We start from the raw sequence: 15174 nt of genomic DNA on the forward strand, positions 1-15174 counted from the left end.
ACGGCAGCCTCCTGCCCCTGCATTCCCTGAGTGCTTCTTCCCAGATTGTCGTCTGTCCGTTTGGTGTCCTTGCGGCCCACAGGCCTGATGGGCTGGCTGAGGGGCTGATGCTGTCCGGGGCTCCCCTTGCATCCTTGGACGGCTTGCTCAGACCTGCCCGGGAGCTGCTGGAGGATGTGGTCTTCCAGGTGGGCTTGGCCCCCCAGCCAGGAGTCCGAGCGGCTCAGGGGTGTAGCGCTGCCTGAGCCAGCCTCTCTCCTAGCTGGGGGTCTGGAGTGAGCCGAGTGTGAATGTGGGGCTGCCGGAGGAGAGCCGGCTTTCCAGAAGCAGCGCCCCTGCCTGCCTGCGCACCCGGCCCCGGGGCCACGTCAGGAGCCCAGCGGAGTGCCAGAATGACGCCTGGCAGGGCTGGTCTGGACACTGCGGCTGCCATCCATCCCCCCCAGACAGCACACACCTGGCGCGTCTTCCCAAAGCTTCGCTAAGCACCTACTGTGTGCCCAGGGCTGTGTCCCCTGCGGTCTCGTCTTTACCTCTTCTCAGTCCCCGTGGGTGGGTGCTGCCCGCCCTCCCCTTCCATCCGCTCCCCACCCAGCTGACTCTCCTGCAGGAGGGCCCTGGATCCCTCTGTGCCCCTGCCTCTTGGCGGCTCTGCTGGGGGCCTTTGACCTCTGCCTTCAGGCTTCTTCCCGAGAATCACCCGGCTCCATTCTGAGAGAGCTCCAGGCTGCCACGGGCAGAAGAGAGCCTCCCTGGGTGTTCGGTCTTCTCTCTGAGGCACTTGGCAGGGCCCCAGGGGTCTCCCCGGAGTGCACCTGGCCTGTGTGCGCAGAGGCCCTGGCCTCCTGGGATTGGTTTGGTGTCATTTCTTGGGCGCCAGGTCCATTCTCAGCTCACGGGCTGGAGGCACGGTTCCCGTGCGTGTGGGAAGCATAAGCTCATGGGCAGGCATTGGGGTTGGCGGGGGGAGCCTCGCCCTGTGGCCCACCTTTGGCACTCTTCACAAGTGGGCTCAGATGGCCCGCGTTTTAGGATGGAGGCATGGGAGCTGGACATTTTCACGGTGGGAACCGGAGGATGGAGTTGTGGCTTGTAGATGATGGAGTGGAGCGTCTGTGTGTCTGTGGTTGGGGAGGCTGGTGTCTGAAGAGTGTGGACTAGCCCGAGGCCCGGGCCTGGGCTTCCATCCCCATGCCTGGTGCGCCAGGGCCCCCCCCGTGTCTGCAGCGGCTCCCCTCTTGGTCTCCGTGTCTTGGACAGTCGTGTCCCTTGCACACAGGTGTCTCAGCAGCCGGTTCCAACCACCTCAGTCACCTCCCAGCCGCCCCGGGGGCCCAGGTTGGGGGACGGAAGTCTGGAGGGAGGGATGAGAGGTGAGGGCAGCCCCCACCTTCCCCGTGCCTCTGCGTTCCTCCTGGAGGAGGTGACCCTCCTGGGGTGCAGGCCCGTGGGCCTCCAGCTCTAGGGCGGGTCTTTCTGCCTCTCCAGTTCTCAGCTGGGCTCCTGCGGTGGCTACCCAGGGCCTTTGGGCTGGCCTCATCCACTTCTGGTCAGCACGTTCCCTGGGGCCTGAGGTGCGGTGGGCACGGGTGTCCTGCCCTGGTGGTCGGTGGTCTCAGAAGGTGGGTGTTCTCCCGGAAGTGCCTGGGTCCTGTCTGGGGGATGCTGCTGGTGGTCTTCTGTCCCCCTGGCATTGGGAGGCCCTGGGGGGACCCAGGCAGACATCACCCGTGTTAGTTCTCCGGGACAAATACAACAGTAGACGTTTATTCTCTGACTGTTTTGGAGGCTGTGTCGGCAGCTCCCTCTGACCCTTCCTTCTCTTGTTTTCCGGCCTTGCGTGGCCCCCCTTGTTCCTTGGCTGTGGCCACCTCATTCCAACCTCTGCCTCCCTGTGTGTCTTCTATGAGGACCCTAGTCGCTGGATTTAGGGACCCCCTTATCCAGCATGGATAACTAATTACATCAGCATCTTCAGGTCACGTTCTGAGGCTCTGGATGGATGTTAATCTGGGGGACATTGTTCAGCCCTCCTACCCCCCTGCCAAAACCTGGGCAAGGGCATTTCATGAGTTACTGGTTTTTCCTTTTGGGCTCTTGGGTCCCAGAGAAACGGCTGACACTGTCCTGAGAGTATTTCTGGATTTGGACTTTGGAATTGAGCATGAGCTCCAGGTTCAGTCTTGAAAGGTGTGAGGAGCTGGGCCTCTCCCAGTGCCCTCTGCAGCCCCTGCATTGTCCAGACCACCGCTCCCTGCATTCTCTCTGACCCCCAGGGCTCCCCACATTCTGGCCACCCCCAAGGTGGCGGTCCTGCCCCCCGAGCAGGCTGGCCAGGTGTGAGGGGCAGGCCCCGCCTTCTCCACACTCTGCTCCGGGCAGCCAGCGTGGGCCCGGAGCTCAGAGCTCAGGCACCTGGGTGGGGTTCTGTGTCCTCAGTGAGGAGGCCTGGATCGGGGTCCCTGGGGCGGTTAACCCTTGGCCCTGTGTCCCTGTCCAGATGTAGATGAGTGCCAAATGCACAATGGCGGCTGTCAGCACAGATGTGTGAACACACCAGGCTCCTATCTCTGCGAGTGCAAGCCCGGATTCCGGCTCCATGCGGACGGCAGGACCTGCTTGGGTAAGCGCCCGGCAGCCCTGGGTGTGGCTGGCCCCATCCTGGGCCCTGTGCTACCTCCCTGCCTGGGCTCCTGGCCTCGGCAGTGCCCCCACCCTCCTGGCTGTGCCCACCGGGCTGGGGCTGGGGCCCCTGTCCTCCTGGACTAGGAGACCCTAGGGGGCCTGTCTGCTCAGTGGCTCCGTCCTGCTGAGTGTGTGCAGCTCCTTGGGGTTCTCGCCAGCCTGTTATGGGGCAGGGCTCCCCCATGGTGAGGCTGAACCCTGTGACCCTGGGATGCTGAGGCCATGTTCCTGGGGTGCCTCTCTTGGGGAGGAGCCTCTGGGCCCCCACACTATAGAGGGCCTTCTCAGCCGAAGCTGTGGTGGTGGGTGAGCAGGGTCCCAGGCCCGGGGACCAAACTTGGGAGCGATTTGGGTACTTGCTGGGTGGCAGAGGAGGCTGGTGAGGGCAGGGGCAGGGCCAACTTGAAGCCACTCTTGGCCTGCAGAGCTGGGGTTCCTAGGCCCAGGCCCCCCCACCCCAGCCTTGGGAAGCATAGGGGGCTGGGCTGTGGCGGGTGGGGAAGAGGTAGCTGAGAAGCAGGACTCCAACCCTCGCTTCTTCTGCAGGGCTTTTTTTCCATGGGAAGTAGACTCGATGGAGGTGGCCTGGCCACAGCCTGCTGTCCCTGCAAGCATGGAGGGTTACCGGGGAGCGGGGGACGGTGCCAGGCGCCTGCTGAGGTGGAGGGTTGGGGGGCTGCAGGCCAGGGTCTGGTGCTGACCACTCAGCGCTCAGTCCCCGCCCTCCCTTGCCCCTCTCTTGGCTGGCTCTGGACGCAGGGGCCGAGGGCACGGGGCTGCTGTGTATGGGAGGCCGTGTGGTGGTGGTTCTCTGGGGGGCTGGGGGCAGGACCCCCCTCGTTTCCACCCTGGAGACGGAGTGGGCCTGGCAGGCTCGGAGTGGCCTCATTCCTGCTCGCCTTGCTGCTATGTGGCAGGGCGGCCCGCCAGCCCCGGGGGGCCCTCCGGGCACACACTCTCACATGTCCGGGCGCCCGCAGGGAATGAGGCAGCTACTCCGCAGTTTCTCCGGGTCGGGAAGTGGAAACAGATGTGGGAAGTGTTGTAATGTGCTTCCAGACAAATCTGACGGGGTTGCAGCCCCCAGCTGCTGCCCTCTGGGGGCTGCGGGGGGCACTTCTGGGACCCCGCTGGCTCACCCGGGCCCCCGGACATCCTGGAGAAGGGTGTCGCTGGGGGTTGGTCCCAGGGTGGGACCGGGCCAGGTCTGGGGGCTGCCCACTGCCTCCTCCCTGCTGTGGGCTCCCCTGTGAGGGGCCTGGGGCTGGGACACACCTCCCCGTCTCTCTGGTCTCCCCATCTGCCGATGACGCCTTCCCTGAGGTGCTGGACGGCAGGAAGGCCCGCTGGTGATGGGTGAACAGCATGCAAAGGGAGGGGCGCCTTCCTGGGACAGGCTGTGGCCCCTGAGAGTGGCCTTAAGCTACTGGCTGTGGGAAGTTCCGGAGGGGTGCCCCCAGCCTTGCCCTGGCCCCCAGCCCACCGCCTGCTACGCTGGAGCTCTTCCCAGGAGCCTTCCTTGCATGTGCTCTGGGCTCCAGAAGTCTTGATTTGTGGCATTGGTTTATTTTAAAGGTCTCTTTGGGGTCTGATGCCAGGGCTCCTGGGCATGGTGTGCACAGCCTGGCAGGAGGCTGCTGGGACCTCACGGCCCCTCTGCCCGGCACCACCAACACCGTGCACCCAGGCAGGCCCCAGCGGCCTCCAGCTCTCTCGGTGCTGGTGCCCACTTCCTGGCCACTCCCCATCGCTGGCAGTGGTTTTCTCAACGCTGGTGTTTGGCGTCTGTCTCTCTCTCTCTTGACTATAGCTCCCAGCAGGAAATGCACACTCTGCCCTACTTACCTACACACACCTGGCTCTTTTTGGTGGCTTCTTGGTACCGGGAATCCCTGGAAGCTGACAGCTTGCCAGGGTGCAGGCTGGTGCCTGGGTCCCCCACAGGGGTCTGGGGTTGGGGCGGGTTTGTCAGGTTTGGTCCACTGGGAGCTGCCTTTCCTGGAGGGGCCTGGGCTTTGCTGAGAAACTTCCAGAGTGGATAGCGGTCTCCAGGGAGCTTCTTCCCAGGCAGAGTGGGAAGTGTTTGCCCTTCTTGCTGAGGTACCCCTTTTGGTTGCTGGGGTACCTGTCCAGCCACAGTGGTGGCCAAGCATCTTGGGTCGTGGATGAGCGGCCTCCAGGTGGGGGCCTGGTGGAGGGCGTTGCTGGACCCTCCTTGGGCTCTGAGTGGTGTGGAGCTTGACGGACTTCCTGTCACCGAGAACTGTAGGGCTCTGTCCCCCTCTCCTCTGGGACTCCCAGGGTACAGGACATGGGGAGGAGCTGGGCCTTGTCCGAGGTTTGCAGGATGCCTTCTGAGCTCAGATCACCCTAGGGCTGGAGCTGATACTTATGGGAGAAATTAGTATAGGAATCCTGCCCCCCCTACCCCTCCCCCCCGCCCCGGGCAGCTGCGGGGCTGGCTGCACAGCTGAAAGACAGCTGCTCGGGGACCTCCCCTGCGGCCTGCTGGGATCCTCTCTGGAGGAGGGGTGCTGGTAGCTCTCCTGGGACTTTGCAGGCTGGCAGGAAACAGCCCCAGGCGCCCACCCCCATCCAGCCGCTGGGAGTAAGAATTACAGCGATGCTGGAGGTTGGGGTTGGAGAAGGAGTCCCCCTGCCCCCTGGGGTATGACCATCGTTCCTGTGTTGCCAAGTCATGGGACCCTGAGGGATGTCGGAAGTCCTCAAAGGCACACTTGAGAGGGGGCCTTGAGACACACGAGGGGGCCGTGAAACACTTGTGGAACTTGCCTCCGAGGCAGGGAGAGGACAGGAAACGCACAGCTTTCTCCTTTACAGAAGATTTGGTGGAAATAAAACACAGAAAGGTTTCAGTTCTTAAAAATGAGAATTTGCCAGAAGGATTTTGCCATCAGCCCGAGGCCCCTGAGCACCACCCACTTAGCCTGGGCCCCAGAGAAGCAGCAGTGGCCTGGCATCATGGGGCACTCCATTGCCAGGGAGCCTTCCTGGGTGTGTCCCCCAGCCTCTGGGATGGGAAGAGCAGGGCCCAGCATTAGTCTGCCCTGCTTGTCACCCTCGGGTCATGGAGCTGGCCTCTTCCCTTTTCCAACTTGGGGCAGTAGGGCCTGGGAGTGCTTTGGTCAGGTGACGTGTTTAGGAAGGTCATTCTTGCTTCTCTGTGACATCTTGCAGAGCGCCAGCCTGTAAACCCACAGAGACCCGCCGCTGGGTGCTTTAACACTTGGTGCTGGGAAACCCACCTCCTCTGCGCAGCTGGGCGCTCTGAGCCTGCAGGACACCTGCCCTGTGGTCCCTTCTGGACCCTGCTCTTAGACGTGGGTGCTTCCCATGTCTCCTTAGGCAAGCAGTACACCAGGGGGTCCCTATTAGGGACCACGGCATCACTGGCTCCACCGGTAGAGGGTCCCGTGTGATGCCCTGGGCCAGCCACTTGGAAGAGGTGGGCTCTCCATCCTCCCCTCCCCTTGGCCTCTGCTCCTATGGCCTTTTGGACTCACCCCCCCCCCCCCGCCACAACACCAACCCTTGGGGACGATTCTGCTGTCAGCATGCACTCCCCACCCCCATTCACCAGCGGCCGGATGCCCCACCCTGGTTCCCTCTTAGGAGTCCCATGGGCCCTGTGGCGCCCACAGCGTAGGGGAGGGGCTCCCCAGCTCTGCCTTTCTCTGGGCCTCCGGGCAGTCTCTTTCCCCGCCAGGCCGGGGGGTCTCCCAGTGAGGGGGCAGCGAGGGGAGGCCTGAGGGAGGCCGCCTGGCCCTGCTGGAGGCCCCAGCATCTGGGGCTGGTGCCAAAGACACAGGCAGCGGGAAGGTAGAGATCTCCAGGCTTGTCTCCAGACCCATCCCTGCAAAGCTGCACGTGCAGTTCTGAGAATGTTCTCCAGTGCCCCCCAAACAGTGAAGCAGGCTGCAGCTGCAAGAAAGCAGTGTGCCTTCCCAGCCCCGTGGGCGGCCCTGCCCCTGAGATGCCCCTGGGACGTCACGGCTTTGCCCAAGCCCAGGGGCCCAGCAGTGCAGCCAGCCAGTGCCCAGGGGTGATGGGATGGTCACACTCCAACCCAGCGGGGCCAGGGGCAGCGGACACCCAGCGGGGAAGCAAGGGCAGACGGGGCCGTGCGGCGGGGAGGGTTGGAGCCAGGGATGGGGTTGGGCGGCTGGGCTGTGTGAACAGCAGCGGGGTGCTCATGCCTTTGCTTTACCCCGAGGCAGGTGGTGCTGGGCAGGCGGTCGGCACAGCCTGGGTCCTGGGGCCCCTGTTGTGGCTGTCTCTCCCTGGCTGGTGGGTGTGTGGCCTGTGATGAGGCTGGTTTGGCCCCCGGCACGTGGGTGAGGGCGGCCACTTGCAGAGCCTGCAGCACGGGGGCCCCAGCCGAGGGTGGGGGACAGGACAGCACAAGGCAGAGGAGCGGGCAGCCCATGCCTGGAGGGGTGAGGTGGGCAGGGCCCCAGTGAGTTTTCTCTTCTGCCCTGCCGTGCTGGCCCTGTCCCCAACAGAGGGCTTTCCAGAAGGAAGGACCGTGTGGGTGGCCTTGACCGCACGTGGTGGGAGGCTCTCGGGACCTAGAAATCAAGCCAGTCCGAGGACCGTAATTACCAAACCGCGTGAAGGCAGCGGGAACCAGAGCCACCCCTGAACCTGCCTGGAGACCACGGGGCTGGGTTTGGAGGCTGCAGCAGAGCCGGCTGGTGGGCTCAGCATACTGCTGACGGCACTGCCCTCCTGCTGAAGCCAGGGCACAGCCCCTTGCCTTGCCCGCAGAGCAGCTCAGGGTCAGCCATCCACTGTCCACCTGCTGCTTCCTCACGGCACTCGGATGTGCCGGGCCCCGGGCTCCCGCTCCACACCCGTGCCCGGGTCTCGGGGCTGCCCCTGTGCCTGCACGAGCAGAGACCCTGGGGGCACAGGCAGGGCGGCTCCCCCCCCCCTCCGCCGGGGGACGTGTGTTTTCTACTGTCCGGTCTCCAGCTCAGGTAGGGCCCCATTGCCTTTGGGAGTGGACGCCTCGCCTGGAGGCCCCTGGGTGGTGGCGGCCCCTGCTGGCAGAAGGCGGGGTTGCAGTCCAGCTCCTAGAACCCGCGCAGGGTGGGGGCTGGAGCCCTGGGTCCTGGATTTGCGAACCCGGGAGGGAGGGTGTGTTAGCTCAGGCGCTGTGACAAGTCCCGCCACCGCGCTGCTTGAAGAGCAATTTATTTTCTCGCAGCTTAGGAGGCAGGAAGTTCCAGATCATGGTGCCGGCCAGTGTGGGTCCTGGTGGGGCCTCCTGGGATGGAGAAGAGACACAGAGAGACAGAGATCTCATGTCTCTTTTTATAAGGACGCAAGTTCTGTTGGATTGGAGCCGCAACATTATGACCTCATACAACCTTAAATTTCTCCACAAAAGCTCTGCCTTCGAGCACAGTCACATTTTTGTGGTTTCAATTTTAGGGGTGCACTTATGAATCTTGGAGGGACACAAACACTCACCCCAGAACCTCCCGTTTTCTGCTGGGCTCTCGGCTTTGCTTCAGGTCTGAGCGTGGTCCTCATTTGCGGGAGCGCCCAGGCTGGGACATGGATTCCATGGCCGGGTTTTGAAGTGACGCGAGGGGCCTGGAACCTTCCCCACCAGCTCTGGGCACTGGCCACGTCAAAGCCGGCTCCTCCCCGAGCTGCACAGCCCAGTGCCCTAGAAAGATCTGTCTCGTTGAGCTTTCCGGGAACCCGTGGCACAGTATGTGCGGGATGACACGGGGCTTGGCTCCCTCATGCACACAGCTTGGGAGCATCTGGAATGTTAGGACTCGTGCAGCAAAGCGGCAGGAGATTGGAGCCCGGGTTCCCTCTGCCTGCCCCCCCTCCCCCGTGATTTCTCCCCCGCATGCTACAGCAGGCCCTGCGCCTCATCGTCCCCATGCCTGACTTGGGGGCTGTGCCTGGCAGGAGGGGCTCCTTGCCTGCTCCTGCCACAGCTCCCTGGGTCCTCCTGGGTTCTCCTCCCTGCCCTGCCGGCCTCCCTGCCTTGGGCTCCAAGACCCTCCCTCTGTGTGCCTGTCCCACCCTGTCAGGAGGAGCTCTGGTCCCCATCACGAGCCTCCAGCAGGGATGCAGTTGGACCGTGAACACAAACAGCCCCAGGACCGGCGGGTGCTCAGGTCATGCTCGGAAACGTCTGAGTGACAGAGCTGAAGCATAGCGTGTCAGCGGGGCCTTGGGGGGATCAGCGCAGACTCGGGGGTGGCTGGGTGGGGAAGGGGCTTCGTGGCTGGGCGACAGCAGATGGTGGCAGCCGGCCTTGGTTGGGCCCAGGCCTTGTGTCTCTGCTGCTCCACTGTGCGTGTGGCAGGTGCAGCCAGGAGACACAGCCACCGCTGCCACCCCCGTGTCTTTTCTGGGCACGTCCCGCTAGGGCTGGGGCCCTCGGCAGGGGCTCCCCCACCCTGTGCCTCACGGGAGGAAACTGGGTGCTCTCACGAGTGCTGTGTTTTGGACTTTTCAAATGTGCTTGCCTTGAAAGGCACTAAGAGCATCAGCGTGGTCCTAGGGTCCTCAGAGCTCTGTGGCCACATGCCTAGTGTGTGTGGATGTGATGGGTGGGCCTCGGTGCCGCCAGGCCTGCCGCCCCTACTCCCACGTAACCCACCCGGGGGGCTCCAACAGGAGCAAGGCCAGGCCTCTGGGCCATGGTGGCCTCCATGGCAGCCCCACGCCCACACTAGCCCTGGCCCTACAGGAGAGTGGGAATGTCTGGGCCCCCTCCTCCCACAGCTGCCCTGCCGCCTCCTCCGGGAGCCTCCCAGGCTGCCTGGCCTCTGAGCCCCGGACGCGCTGGCTCTCGGTGATGTGGGATGGCTCTGGAGCGCCTGTCTACACCCGGTCCTCAGGCAGGCTGGGGACAAAGATCTGGAAGCGGGTCATGGTCCGTGAACCCTGTGTATGGGCCGAGAAGCAAAGCCAGGCCTGTGAACACCACAGGAACAGTGTCCCCTCTCAAAGTCCTGCTTCTGGGTCAGAGATGGAAAGGAAGAGGGGCGCAGAGAGTCCTGGAGGGTTTCTGTGGGAGGTGCGCCGAGCCCGATGAGGGTCGGCCCCTGGGCTGGGTCGTCCTCCTGAGCTGTGTGCACAGCTCCTGTCTGTGTCCCCAGCCATAAACTCCTGTGCCTTGGGGAATGGGGGCTGCCAGCACGAGTGTGTCCAGCTCACAGTGACCCAGCACCGCTGCCAGTGCCGCCCCGAGTTCCAGCTCCAGGAGGACGGAAAGCGCTGTGTCCGTGAGTGTGCCACCAGCCCTCAGGAGGGGGCACGGGGGGCTGGGACCCCCACCAGCACTCCCCAGACCCATCCAGGGACCCTGAAGCCTGAGCCTAGGGCAGCTGCTGGGACCGAGGCTGGGCTCGCCTCCCTGCTTGGCCTCTGGGGCCAGAAGCGGGGCTTAGGGGAGGCAGAGCCCCCTTGGCTGCCCCAAGGTGGTGGGGCATCGTCCGGCCCCCGGTGGGTGTGGGGGAGGAAGCCCCTTAGGCTGTGCTCTGGGATCCTGCATCTGTTGGGGGCAGGAAGCCCAGGATAGGGCATGTGGGGGATGGTAAAGGACATCCTGCCTGTCTCTCAGTTCTAACGCCTGCCCTGGGCTTTGTGTGGGCATGTGGGACCCAGGCTCCGGCCCTCGGGTGGGAGATGCAGGCTGGGCCCCACCTGGCATCTTGCCTTGGGGTCTTGGGGCTTCCTGTCATGGAAGGAGGAGCTTTGCTGATGGAGATGGTGGGGCAGGCTCGGGGGCCCCAAGATGTGGAAACGGGGGGGTGGGTGCTGGGATGGGGCCGGTACTGAGCAGACTCGTCCACACCTGGCCTCATGGGTCCCAGGCCAGGAGGGAGGCTGGGCCTGAGGGGCTGAGCAGTGGGGGCAGAGTGGCATGGTGTTGCAGGGCTGGGGGGCTGCAGGGCACCTTGGCTCTGAGTAGGAGGAGGCTCAGGAGGGAGGCTGGCACCCTCCTGTCTTTGCAGGGGTGTCTTGGGGGCTTCCACATCTGGGAGAGGGGAGACCCCCACTGAGCCCGTTAGACTGGAGCCCAGAGGCACAAGAGCAGTTGGGGGGCTCACGAGAGGCCTGGGGCACCCCAGATCTGCTGGAGCCCCCATCTTCCCTCTGGGCCTGTGACCACAGGGAGAAACCCGTGCGCGGACCGGAATGGCGGCTGCATGCACACGTGCCAGGTGCGCCGCGGCCTTGCCCACTGTGAGTGCCACGCGGGCTTCTTCTTGGCGGCCGACCGCAGGTCCTGTGAAGGTGAGGTGCCCTTCCCCGTGCTCTGGCCCCAGCCTGGGGCCAGCTGTGGGGGGGCCCAGGCCCCAGCCGTTGCTGCACCCGACCTTGGGCGGGGGACGGGGAGGGACAGGAGCCCGGGTCTCACTTCTGCAGAAGCAGGTGGGAGATCTCAGGTTGTTACTCAGTAGTTCTTGTATCGGCTTAGTCGTATGTGACCATCAGGGAAACTGAGAGGAGGCCACGAAGAGAAGGAAGGGAGCATCACTGGGGCTGGCTTCTGGATGTTTCTACGGGTTGTTTGTTAGCACGCTCACTTCGAATTGTCTCAGATCCCAGTTGGGCACCACTTTCTAGAACGCGCTTCTTCATCCTGGGCTTCGGGGGTGTGGGGCTACATGTCTGCGGTGCTTATTACCCCATCACAGGAGTCTGGGGGGGCCCTTCCTTCCTGTACACGCAGCTCTGAGGGAGGGTCTTGCGCATCCCCGTCACTGTTGGGGTGCGTCTAGGGCAGGCGGGGGCCGTTTCCCTGGCATCCTAGGTGGGGGTCTGAGAGGCGGTGCCGCAGGGTGTGGGCCCCCACAGCACCGACACCAGGAGGGAGTGCTTTAGGTGCCGTTGTCCTGGCTGCTGGGGGTGCCGGGGGCTGTGGTGGGCTCAGCAGGAGACGGGGTGAGGGTCAGCTTCATCCCAAGGAAACTCAAGGGTGCAGCCACGAGCAGTGTCGGGGATTGGACAGCGGGATTTGGGCCTCGTGGCCAGTGCTGTGGGTGCAGAGGCCGATGATGGCCCCTGGTGTCTGTGGGCCCCTAGAGGCAGGCCATGGAAAGGCCCCTCCTGTGGCAGGCCCGAGACCGGGCTCGGTGACTGGGGCGGCACAGCTGAGGGAGGTGGGTTCAGAGACGGACCTCCTTGCCCAATGCTGCTGGTCCAGACCTGTGTCCTCCTCACCCTGAGAGGAAGCGTGGTTCTGCCCCCGGGTGCTGCTGATGAGAACGTGGATGCTCCGGTGGGCTGCCCTGGTCACGGAGCCTTGGAACAGGAAGTGGGGAGAGAGCCCTGGGTCTGAGTCCTGACCCCCAGTGGGACCCGTCCACACTGAGGCCACCACCCCGGGGGCCGCACATCCCAGGACAGCAGCCCAGAGCGCTCCGCCTCGATCTCTCCCGTGCAGATGTGGACGAATGCGCCACAGGCCAGGCCCAGTGTGCCCACGGCTGCCTCAATACCCGGGGGTCCTTCACGTGCATCTGCCACGCTGGCTACGAGCTGGGCGCTGACAGCCGGCAGTGCTACCGTGAGTGGACAGCGGGTGGGCACTGGCATCCTGGGGTGCGGAGGGTCCTGGAGCCGAGATTCAGTTCCCCAGGCCTCATGGGCGCTGGCGTGCTGAGGCCCGGCTGAGGGGCAGAGCTTTCCTGCCAGCCGGGGACACTGCTGCGTGCGGTGGCTGTGGTGGGCCCCGGGGTGTTGCAGATGCGTGGGGGGGGGCGGGGGGGGGCAGAACGTTCCAGAGCCCGCCCAGCCCAGGAGCTGAGTGCGGCCCACTTCCCAGGAGCATGGGCCTGGGGGCTGCAGTCTGGCTGCCGGGGCCGGGGGGGCTGTGGGAGGGGGTCACCCGGACCCCGTCCTGCATCCCTGCTGCTGGGTCTCGTGGCAGGCATCGAGATGGAGATTGTGAACAGCTGTGAGGCGAACAATGGGGGTTGCTCGCATGGCTGCAGCCACACAAGTGCGGGGCCCCTCTGCACCTGCCCCCGGGGCTATGAGCTTGACGAGGACCAGAAGACGTGCATCGGTGTGCACTGGCACCCTACACGCTGCCCCCCCCGCCCCTCACCCCCCGGGGCTGCACGTCGGCATGATGCCATGACTTGGCAGCTCCCTCTGGTTCCCCTCTCTGTCCTGCTCACTCTGCCCTGCACCTGGGGTGGGCCGGGGGTGGGCCCTGCTGAGCACCCGGCACCCACACCCCATTGGCCCCATCGGACCCCCCCACTCACTGGGTGAAATGCCACAATTGCTGGGAGTAGCCCCTGGAACCCGGGGGGGAGTGTGGGGGGGGACCCTGCTGCGAGATGGACTCCCCACCACTTGCAGCCCCCAGTCTGGCCCCCGCAGCTGCTGGGGCGGCCCTGGGACCTTGGCGTATGTCCTGTGTGTCTGGGGCCAGGGCGGCGTGTGGATGCGTGTGAGTGCGAGTGGGGCCGTGTGTTGGTGGGCGAGGGAGGGTGCGCCCGTGGGCAGGTGGCAGTGGGCCCTGGTTGTGTCCTGTAGACGTGGATGACTGCGCGGCCTCCCCGTGCTGCCAGCAGGCCTGCACCAACAGCCCCGGCGGGTATGAGTGTGGCTGCTACGCTGGCTACCGGCTCAGCACCGACGGCTGCGGGTGTGAGGGTGAGCAGGAGTGGGGGTGGGGGGGCGGGCAGGGGCGAGAGCAGGGGTGAGAGGCGGCGAATGGCAGTGAGAGCGGGGCCGAGCAGGTGTGAGGGTGAGGGGGGCGGGCGGCGGTGAGCGGCGGCGAGCGGGAGGCCGCTGGGGGGGCCGCTGGGGGGGGCCCCCCCAGGGCCTTGCTTGACAGGGCCGTGCGACCTGCCTGTGCCCCCCAGCGGTCTCCCGCGCTGGCCTGCACCCCCGGCTGCTCCCGCCCCTGCCTCCCCTGGGCTGGTGTCTGTTCTTACTCTGACGCTGGACAGGGGAGGATGGCCGTGGCCTCGGTCCAGTGGGCGGAGGCGGGGTGGGAGGGCCCCACGTCCCCGACCCCCGGAGGATAGGCCGCAGCAGCCCCGGGTTTGCCTGCAGACGTGGACGAATGCGCCTCTGGCCGCGGCGGCTGTGAGCACCACTGCACCAACCTGGCGGGCTCCTTCCAGTGCTCGTGTGAGGCCGGCTTCCGGCTGGACCAGGACCGCAGGGGCTGTGCCCGTGAGTCTCCAGCTCTCACCTCGGGGACCCGGCCTTCTAGGCCCCTGCCCCTGCTGGCCCGCACTCCCCTCCCTGGCTGGCTGGACTCACCTCAGCCCCCCCTCCCGCTGTGGGCCAGGCCCGGGGCAGCAGGGGGGGGGAGGGGCTGGTCAGTGGGGCACCCTCCAGGCCAGGGTCCTGCCCCGGGGCCCTGGGTGGTCCAGCTCCTGCCCTGCCCAGGTGACACAAGGGACGGAGGACAGCATCCAAGGGGGAGAGAGCTGCCCCGCTCCCCTCCCTCCCATGCTTGGTCAGGAGTGCAGCTGGGGTGATGCCCCCCTGCCACCACGCTGAGGAGGGGTGCAGCAGGGGCTGCTGGTGGGAGCCCACTGGGTGGGGCTCAGGCTCTGAGCCGCCTCTGGGCACTGGGCACCAAGGGGCAGGAGGGTCCAGTACCAAGGAGGACAAGTGGGTGGCAGGGGCTAAGGGGCCTTTGTGCCCCCACCCAGCCCTGGAGATCCCCGAGGTGGACCTGGATGGCCAGCTGCCCTTTGTGCGGCCCCTCCCACATGTCACGGTGCTCCAGGACGAACTGCCTCACCTCTTCCAAGACGACTATGTCGGGGTCCAGGAGGAGGAGGCAGCGGCGGAGGCCCGGGGCGAGCACACGCTGATGGAGAAGTTTGGTGAGAGGCGGGTCCAGCCATGGGACTTCTGCTCCCAGGGACCACGGCCAGTGCCCCCTCGGCCCGGCCGCTGCCCCCCTGTGGTCTTGGGCTTGAGGAAGAGCCTGGTAGTGGTCTTGTTTGACCAAGGCTCAGAGAAGGTGCTGGGTTTGCACAGCACACATGGGGCTGAGCCTGGCTGGACCAGGTAGGCCCTGACGTCCACCCCCCACTACCCCTGTCTGCCGCCAGTCTGCCTGGATGCCTCCTTTGGCCAGGACTGCAGCCTCACGTGTGACGACTGTCGGAATGGGGCGACCTGCCTCCCGAGCCTGGATGGCTGTGACTGCCCCGAGGGCTGGACCGGCCTCATCTGCAACGAGGGTGAGGCCACGGGGCTGGGGTGGTGTGAGCCCCGGGACCTGCGGGCAGCCACCCTGGGCAGGGGCCCCAGGGACTGGCAGGGCCTGGCATCTGCCCCTTGCAGATGGTCCAGGGCAAGCAGGCCAGCAGCTAAGGCAGCGAGAGGGGTCTGACAAAGAGTAGCTGGTGGGCAGGCCGGTCACATCCCCGTCCTGGGTGAGAGCAGCCATGACCCAGGCCACTCGGCAGGCAGGTTGGTAGCTGGAGTGCTTTTGAGACCTGC

The 15174-nt window shown here is 65.4% G+C and overlaps 1 protein-coding gene across 4 annotated transcripts in view; it reads left to right on the forward strand.

Annotated features, from left to right (window-relative positions):
- MEGF6 (multiple EGF like domains 6) overlaps nt 1-15174 on the forward strand; it is an 86156-nt gene that overhangs the window by 56116 nt on the left and 14866 nt on the right. For all 4 annotated transcript variants that reach the window (XM_088022639.1, XM_088022643.1, XM_088022640.1 and 1 more), the window contains exons 5-13: nt 2501-2623; nt 9840-9965; nt 10858-10980; nt 12134-12256; nt 12620-12757; nt 13237-13356; nt 13762-13884; nt 14373-14549; nt 14781-14912. In XM_088022639.1, coding sequence (XP_087878765.1) covers nt 2501-2623; nt 9840-9965; nt 10858-10980; nt 12134-12256; nt 12620-12757; nt 13237-13356; nt 13762-13884; nt 14373-14549; nt 14781-14912 — 1185 coding nt within the window. The remainder of the gene's footprint in view (nt 1-2500; nt 2624-9839; nt 9966-10857; nt 10981-12133; nt 12257-12619; nt 12758-13236; nt 13357-13761; nt 13885-14372; nt 14550-14780; nt 14913-15174) is intronic.

The sequence above is a fragment of the Eumetopias jubatus genome, unplaced genomic scaffold, assembly GCF_037043125.1.
Source record: "Eumetopias jubatus isolate StellerSeaLion01/CBP00866 unplaced genomic scaffold, mEumJub1_p1.0 scaffold_4, whole genome shotgun sequence".
Lineage (NCBI taxonomy): Eukaryota > Metazoa > Chordata > Mammalia > Carnivora > Otariidae > Eumetopias > Eumetopias jubatus.